The sequence below is a fragment of the Mytilus californianus genome, unplaced genomic scaffold (assembly GCF_021869535.1).
Source record: "Mytilus californianus isolate M0D057914Y unplaced genomic scaffold, xbMytCali1.0.p SCAF_8, whole genome shotgun sequence".
NCBI classification, from domain to species: Eukaryota; Metazoa; Mollusca; class Bivalvia; order Mytilida; family Mytilidae; genus Mytilus; species Mytilus californianus.
Genome location: NW_026262734.1, coordinates 82,493,514 through 82,502,723, shown reverse-complemented (window position 1 = coordinate 82,502,723; position 9,210 = coordinate 82,493,514). Strand labels below are relative to the sequence as shown.

The following is a 9,210-nucleotide window of genomic DNA, read 5'->3' as shown; positions in this document are numbered from 1 at the left end:
AATCATTCGTCTTAGACAATCAGCTCTAGACTATATTCCTTGCACTGTATTAGACGAATCTAGAACAGAGCATACCAGCTCTTCGTCAACAAATCATGACACGACCCCAAACTCAAACAAAGAAATTACATTTCACAAATCAAGAAATGTAGAATTTCATGTAACGGATGGAAAAATCCATGTTACATGTAACGAACGATGAAAATACGTTAACAAATTAAGAAACAGCATTGTAACATTAAGAAGATACATTTCACAAATCAAGAAATGTAGAAATTCATGTAACGGATGGAAAAAAATACATGTTACAAATTAATAAAATTACATTTAACAAGTTAAGAAATTGCATTTTACAAATTAAGAAATTGCAATTTACAATTAAGAAATGTATAATTATGGCGGATATTCCCTTCCATAAAAGCGTCCCTCGTCTTTTACCATCATCTGACCAATATAAACATTGCCACAAGGTAAATCAATGTTCTTTAAAATAAAACTTGCAAAATGAAGTCATTTAGATGACTAAGCTGTATAAATATGTACATTCTTTTGAAAGAAAAGAAAATGCGTAAATATCATCGCATCGATTGGATTTATAATCATTCTCTGCTTTCTATTCGGAAGGGAAAGTATACAAACTAACAGGTCCAATATTATTTTATTTTGGAGTAAAACTTTTCTTGTAGCATGATGCTCCATCTCAACCTAATGTCGAAATTGATATAACCATCATGTCGGCAACTGCATACAGTCCTAAAATGGAAACAAATATATCTAAATACATGATAAGGAGTAAAACATTCTAGTAATGTACTTTTTGTCCTATTTCTATCAAAATATTTATAAGAGGAACACAGGATGAACAATTATTATTAGATATAAGAATAAGGAGATGTGGAATGATTGCCAATGAGACAACTATCCAACAAAGTTCAAATAAAGTGGATGTAAGCAATTATAGACACCGTACGGCCTTCAACAATGAGAACTAACCATACCGTATAGTCGGCTATAAAAGGTCCCTGCATGAAAAAGACGAAAAAAACTAACAGCCTAATTTATAATAAATCAATTTATGAAAAAAAAGAAAATATGACAGACATTAACAAACGACAACCACTAAACTACAAACTCCTGACTAGGAATTGGCACATAGAATGTTGCGGGGTTAAACATGTTTGCTGGCGCCAAACCCTCCCCCAAACATGAGACAGTGGTGTAACAGTACAGTATAAGAACAGACTATAAAAATCAGTTGAAAAGGGCTTAACTCTCGAGATCTATACAAAGCAGAAAACATCTAACAAAAACACAGATCTGACATGGCAGGGTATTTATACATAACCACAACTAAAAGATACACGCAGTACAGATCTGAGAGTAATCGCAGTTACTGACAACTAGTTCAAAGCCAAAAACAACTAATAAAAAAATCATGCATCTTAAACTTGTATATCAATCAGTACACATCCAACATCTAATGGATCTAATGTAAAGACGCTATCAACAGTCAGAGAAAAACATGAACTTGTGCAATGTCAATATGCAGGTATCGACATATAGAAGAGCCATGAATGTGCAGATGTATATAACAATTATATTATTTTGATTTTAATTTGCTGATAACAAAATCAATATTTATACCAATAAAAACAATATTCCAAGATCTAATTTCAGTGTTGAATTGGTAACCTTTTAAAATAAGTATATTTAAAGTGTCGATAAATTTACCTGGGTCGTATCTACATTTCCAGGCTCGGTAAACCACATCTCCGTAGAAATTAAGATATGATATCCCGTTTGAAATAAGTTTTCTACCGGTTATTCTCTATTCTTTATATTTAAGCACCTCATTATTCTCTATTCTTTATTGTTTGGTCCATTTTTCTCTAAATATAGTCTTCATATTTTTTGCTCATTATTCTCTATTCTGTAAACCCTCATCCACACCCTTATCTAACCCAATGACAAGAAAGTTAAGATTAATAGCGTGGTGGCCGTTTGGCTTAAGTAGTTCGAACACTGTATCACTAGCTTGTCAACACTGAGGTTGTGAGTTCCAACTCTGCATGTGGCAGGTGCGTTTGACACCAAATTTAATTGACAAGGATTGTAAATTTTCCAGTCGATCGAAGGTCGGGGGTTCTCTCCGGGCACCCCAGTTCACAGTATGCAAACTAAAATATTTTCTGACTTACCATAGTAATAATGAGCAAGCTGCTGATCAGGGCCATACAGTATATATGGGTAGGCCTTTCCAGGTAACTTATCAAAATTGCAGGGTCGGTAATTTGCATCAGCCTTGTCAATCACCACCATCCATCCTTTGTCGTTTGCACAGCCTCCATAGTTACGATTGATGAAGAAATGGCGGTCAACGGTTTGGTCACTGGAATGCAAAGTACTAAATGTTGATCCCATAGCCGACAATGTTATTAATTCCACAAAATTTTGATCAAAATAAAAAAAAAATCTCAACTCCTTTATAATATACCAGATTGAGGACAAATTTATGCTTGCATGACATTTTATTCATAATGTTTTTCCGGAGAAAATATGCAAATAATATAAGAACCAATCACAGATAGCCAGCTATTTTTATCTCTTTGTCATGAACGTTCCCTTCACATATGTCTGCGTCATGTTGACCTCGAGATGTTTTTTATTTTGTTTTTCAATCGTTTCGTTGCTGTCTCGTCCATATATAACCCACATCCCTTAAAATTCATATTGTTACGACGTATTTTGCAATTATTTATCTAAATTCCATGGTCCGATCTAGTTTCGAGTTACTTTCCAGATTAATTACCCATTCATTGAGAAAAAGTTGAAGGTAGACATTTGCGTCAGGTCGTTAAAAGAATTAGAACGTAGTCGTTTCCTGGTGAACCAATTAGAACTTGTTGAACCTCGACCATCAAAAAACATCTCTACAGCTAATTGTTCATTTCTGAAAAGTTCAACTATCACCTGAAATGAAAATGATAATTATGTTGCAGTGGCGGATTCGGGTGCACCCTCTCCCCCTTTTCCAATTTGATAAAAATACACAAAATTTGCATAAAAATCGTCAAAAAATGTCGCCACGCTACGCTTTGGTAAGTTTTTACCATTTACACCGGTCCCCTATTTTTCAATATTATAACGGTTTACTCACGTTATCCAAATTTAAAAAAAAAATCATTAATTAACAACCAAATAATATTAAAATATATATATTCATTTATCAAATCTTGCATGTTACGAGTCCATGCAAGCTACTCTTGATGTTTCCCGTTACACCTCACTGATTATCCAAGGAAATACTCAGCTGATTTAACCTTTTGACAGACACAATCAGTCATTTCTAATGTTCTTTTTAGTATTAATTATTACACCCCAGTTCTATTGTTATATTGTTATACTTCATAGTTTCTATTTCTGAAACACGTGTAAATTGAATAGATCTATTGTTACGAATAACAATGGATTTTGATAACAGGGTGTGACGAGCGGGGTTTCTGGAACCCCCTGTTTCTACATCCCGAATGCACAGTCCATTGTTATTCATAACAATAGAAATTGTTGTTGTTGTTTTTTTTTAATTGCATGAACATAAGAGATTACTAATAGTGTTCACTACAAGTTGTTTCAAAACATATTAAAAAAACATATTTTCAGGAAATTCCAATAGCGAAAAAAATATTTAGCATCTATTTTGAATTAAAAAAATAATTTAAATATGCCTTTGCTTGAAGCTACAATTTTAATCCCATAATTAAGGCAATGTCTTAAAGAATATACATGTAAGAACTTTTATTTGAATTATACATTAAAAACATATAGTTTTCATTTGGATTAAGTATTAATCTTAAAATAAATATTAAAGTTTGGATTGTTGAAGACTAATGATGGCACCCAGGGGCGGATCCAGCCATTTTTAAAAGGGGATGCCAACCCAGGATAAAAGGGGGGTTCAGCCATATGTCCCCATTCAAAAGCATTGATTGTTAAAAAGGGGGGTTTCACCCCCCGGAACACCCCCTTTTGGGTTGTCCAAAAAGGGGGGTTCCTACATATGCAATCTGTATTTTTGTATGTTAAGCGTGTCCGGTCGTCGGTTTTCTAATCCAAACACACCTATCCCTCAGTATGAATGTTTGTGTAATGTTGAGAAGAAGAGGGGCTTTTTTTTTGATAAAACCGTAACATGTGAAATACATTTATGATTACCTTCATTAAACTGATACATGTAAGTACTTTGGGTTATAAATATTGCGTTATCTTCAGTCACTTCTGCCAAATCCAACGCCTGACTCAAAATGTCGTCCGTCTTATACCCGTCCATATTGACAACTGCATACAAGGATCATGATGTTTTTTTTATAATAAGAATGCTCGAACCTTGACCTGCTGATCCATATCAGCACATGGAATTAACGGGAATGTGCAAAACGGCAACTTTGACATTAAATTTTGTAAAATCTACTCACTTGTCAAAGTTTGAATGAAGATCGTTAAAGTAAGGTTACTGGTGGGGTTTCATTTTAAAAAAATAATTCTTATTAATCATGGTTTGATATTGTCAATAAAAATGCTATCTGTTCTTTTTCATCTAATATTCCATGTAAACAAATATAGGGTTTAGCATCGGGTGTAAGTTAGTTATACACTTCGGGATACGGCGTGTCTGGATAAGAAACCACTCCGGCCTCCGGCCGTCGGGATTTCTTATCCAGACACACCCTTCCCTCAGTTTATAACTATTACTGGCACCTTCAAAGGAGTTGGGGTGACATATTGTTATTCTACGTTTCTTTTTTCTTTTCTTATTTTTCTTATTCTTCTTCCACACATTTTGTCTGCGCTAGTCCTCGCAATTTGATGGACCAATGTTGATGGAACTTTACTATAATGAGGACCCCATGTGAAGTTGTGCACCTTGCTATGGAATGGTTCAAGATGGCCGCCGTTTCCATGGAAACAGCAAAAATGCGAAAAAAATCAAAGTGTTCAAAACTGAATGAAACTTTATAGAAATGGTAACTGGCATATGTAGAGTTGCAGTTTGACTTTGGAATTTTCAAAATGACTGCCGTTACCTTGGCAATGGGGGGACGAGGATGCCATCCGTTATTGCTCGCAATTACAAATCTAGTTTTATATCTATTTGTGCCTACCATCTGAGTAAATTTATTTATGTAAATATTTTTTTTTCATATGAATATAACTTATTTATAGTAAAACAAGTGTTGCTTTTAAATAATTTAAGAAGTACTAGTTATTATTATGATTGATTGATTGATTGTTGGTTGCTTAACGTCCAGTGTTTTATTATTATGAGACTGTTCGGTAATCCTTGGATTGGACTGTCACTTTCTGACTTCAGACGCTTGTACTTTGTGTACTAGATATCATGTTTGTTTGTTGAAAAGGTGAACTGACTTGATTCATACCTGATCAATCATTGAGCCATTCCAGTTGTCAATCAATGTACTCCTAAGGTGTCGATTGGTACACGAGTCTTTAATGTTGCTGATGTCCCCTCCAATGGATGAATTTCTCCAAGCGTCCAATACTGACTGTCTATTTCCAGTACATGCCACAAATATTTGTTTAAAATCTAAAGAATATAATGATACAGATTGTTTGATTGATTCTGTATCCATTCATAATTGATTGGTTGTTTTATATATATTTTTGATTAATTATAGATTGATGTTATATCTATTTTTGCTTTTGTTTTCGTTAAAAGAATTGTATGGGAAACGCCAATGATAATGTCTAGAGTAGTTCGTGCAATAGACGTATCAATTTGCGTTCTTGCTATTTTAATTCATGATATTTAGCTTTTATTTGGTGGTGTTTTAAGTGTTCTTTTAAAAGCAAAAAGTCGGTCGACCCATTATTCATCTACCCCAAATCTTAGGACGAGAATTAATTTGACATGGCAAAGTATTGTTCTTTGAAGAAAAAACTATAAAAAAAAATATGCGGAAGATATCAATGGATCATTCAAAACTCATATAAGTTGAAGGGAAACTGTCATCACCATGGCAAAAAACGAAAGATAACGAATAGACAAATCAGTAAATCAAACTCTACATAGAAAAACTAAACAACATGAACCCAATCAAGATAGTAAAACTAACAACATGAACCCAATCAAAATAGAAAAACTAATAACATGAACCCAATCAAAAACTGTAACATTTAGATTCTATTAAAATTTAAAAAATCACGAAGTGCTATTTTATTTCCCTCGGAATTGGGAATGAACATTGAGGTGATGATTAAGAAAGTTTCTGTTGTATATTCTTTAAATTTCAAATAATTTTGCGTGAGTAGAATTGCAACAGTTTTAATTGCTTTCATTGATAAGACAATGTTTGAATAGAATTAAAATCCTTAAATAAGACAACTAACTATACCCATACCACTATTTTCCTTTTTCCCACTGTCTGTTGTCACCGACGTTTGGTTCTTCTTTTGGGCACCAGATGTCACTTCTAAAACATAATGCAATGATTACATTGTGTTAAATAATTTCATTGAAAGTTTATCATTTGAAAGCAGATCAGCTTGTGCACACCTTTTCTAATAGCGGTTATCACTACCGTAGATACGATACAATATGTGTTCCCGATTGTTTTATCGCTATCTTGTTCTGCAGATTTTTGTCTGCGGCTCTGTTCGCCATGCAATACAATGGATGTTGCCATCGTGTACTGTAGATTTTTGTCTGATTGCCATGCAACCCAATGGATTTGCGACCGTGCACTGTAGATTTTTGTCTGCTGCTCTGATCGCCATGCAATACAATGGATGTTGCCATCGTGTGCGGCAGATTTTTGTCTGCTGCTCTGATTGCCATGCAATACAATGGATGTTGCCATCCTGGATAGCATATTTTGATATGTATTACCTACTCCATGTGCAGTACCGATAGCCGGAAATAGAATCTGATGTGGTTGTTGTTCTCGTTGTTGAACTGTTAACGAGTTCATTTTATAATTGACTGACATTGTTCAATCTATTTAAAATATAATGTGGTATGATTGCCAATGAGACATATATCATACCGTATAGTCAGCTACAAAAGAAACCCGACATGACAAAATATTAAGCAATTTAAACAAGAAACTCGATAAACAATTAACGAAAACAAATATGACAGACAGTAACTAAGGACAACCATTGAATAACCGTGACATTTGGTCTCTGGTGGAAAATTGTCTCATTGGCAATCATACCATATCTTTTTTTTATTTTTATGTAAACTAATGTGCAATAATAAGAAAAGCACTAATTCTATTCAAACCATAATGAAATGTCTTCATAATTATGATAATGGAAATAAATAGATAATAATAATAATTATGATGATAATAATAAAAATAGCAATAATAATAATAATCATATTAGTAATCATAAATGTAAAAACAACAGTTGGGAAAACAAGTGTAAAAGAGAGTTTTTGTAAAAGTATTAAAATTTCTTACCATACGGCTGGCAATTTCCATGTCCTTGATTCTGCCCAAGAGAAAAGAAAGCATAACTTATGACCACAGCCACAAAACATCCAACCACCAAGCCAGCTACGAGAAATAGTAAATTTCTATTTTTTTCTAAAAAATGTTTGACGTTGAATCGGAATAATTTGCTCATTGAAGTCTGTATTTTCAGTATTTTGAAATCTTCTGTAATAGTCGGACGAGTTGCTATCAATGTTTGTCTCCAAGCCTCTATAGTAAATTGACATTTTGTCATATGCCACTGACATGCACTTGTCTATGTGCAAGTTTGTACCAGTAAATGATACATGTATATCATACTTTCACATCTACTTTAAGTGAGTACTAGTTTACAGCCGATAATGTTTAAGTGTTTTTGAAAAGCCTAAGTGTCTTATAAGGTTTATATACTTCAAATGAAAATAGGTACATCCGACAGTGACGTTTATTAATAAGAGGGTAGTAACTGTATGGAATCTTATAAAAATGACTAGGTCAATACCTCTGCTGGTGGACTTTCAGTTCCCGATGGTGCTGACATGATTTATAACAAACCTTTGGACTTTTATAAGACTGACTATTTCAATATTTAAAAGAATTAACTATTATTTATCTTCAATATCAAGATAAATCAATGAGAGTGAGATCTTTAAAAAAGTTTGTCTTATGTCGCGTCATATGTTTAATTGCCTGTCCTAAGTCAGGAACCTCGTCGAAGGTGGTCTTTTGTCATAGCTTAATTTTTCGTCATTGTGAGGATTTACTGTTGTTAGCAGATCTTTGGTATTCTCTGTTTTAAGCATATTCACATGTTTTAGAGTGTAGGCGATTTACAGCATGAAATATGGGTTAAACATCGGTCTATTGTCAAAACCCATATATTGACCTCTAGATGTTCATGTCTTCCTGTATTTTATCGTTATTAAATTTCCTTATTTGTCCCAGTGACATATATACTTTATATGTTTCTGTTTACTCGTAATTAACTGATAATATTTAATATTCACTACTTTACCTACTTTACCGTTATTATCGAAAATCACCATTTGACGTACGACTTTCCTATTAGAAATGAAACCAAACTCAATGTAAATATCTGATGTATACACACTAGCAGTATCTTTTTCGATGATGGAAAAATATAGTGTTTTTATGTTATTGTTTTTTTTAGGGGGAGACTATTTTTGTAACCACAGTAAATAGCTCTGTATGAAATAACACCAACGTTTTGTCCAATTCATACTATACTATTTATTTACTTGTAGTAAATGTTTTCAGTAAACGAAATAATAATCTTACTGAAATCTGTGCATGTCGAAACAGGCAAGCGGAACATCACTGTTATGGAAAGGAAAATCAACTATTGAAAATTCATCCTGTTTGCCATCAATTTTGGTACAATTGTTGTATTGTGGTTTCAAATTGTTGTATATTGAATATATATGGCCGATCAGGGTACTTGAATGTTAATAAAAACCTTGAATCTTGGTACAAAGATTATGGTGAGAAATTCTGCTTTCAAAATCTGAATAGGGAAGACGGTAACTTTTAACGTTTGCATGAGTCGATTATTTCATGATGAATCATGATTGCTTACAGAGAACATTTCGTCAAAATATCTAGTTATTGTCTAAAATATCTATCAATTATTCAAGTGGTGCATATTTTGTTGAGTCATTTTGAGGTAAGGAGTAAGCGATACACTGTGGTTCCTTAC

The 9,210-nt window shown here is 33.3% G+C and overlaps 1 protein-coding gene across 1 annotated transcript; it reads right to left on the bottom strand.

Annotated features, from left to right (window-relative positions):
• Window positions 1-642: 642 nt before the first annotated feature.
• Window positions 643-7,810, bottom strand: LOC127710922 (uncharacterized). Its single transcript, XM_052216885.1, has 6 exons — window positions 7,482-7,810; window positions 6,417-6,488; window positions 5,436-5,602; window positions 2,810-2,970; window positions 2,199-2,389; window positions 643-753 (listed from the first exon to the last, which is right to left on the bottom strand). Exons 1-6 carry the CDS (start codon window positions 7,747-7,749, stop codon window positions 701-703), a joined length of 912 nt encoding a protein of 303 aa, XP_052072845.1. The 5' UTR covers window positions 7,750-7,810; the 3' UTR covers window positions 643-700.
• Between the last annotated feature and the right edge of the window lie 1,400 nt (window positions 7,811-9,210).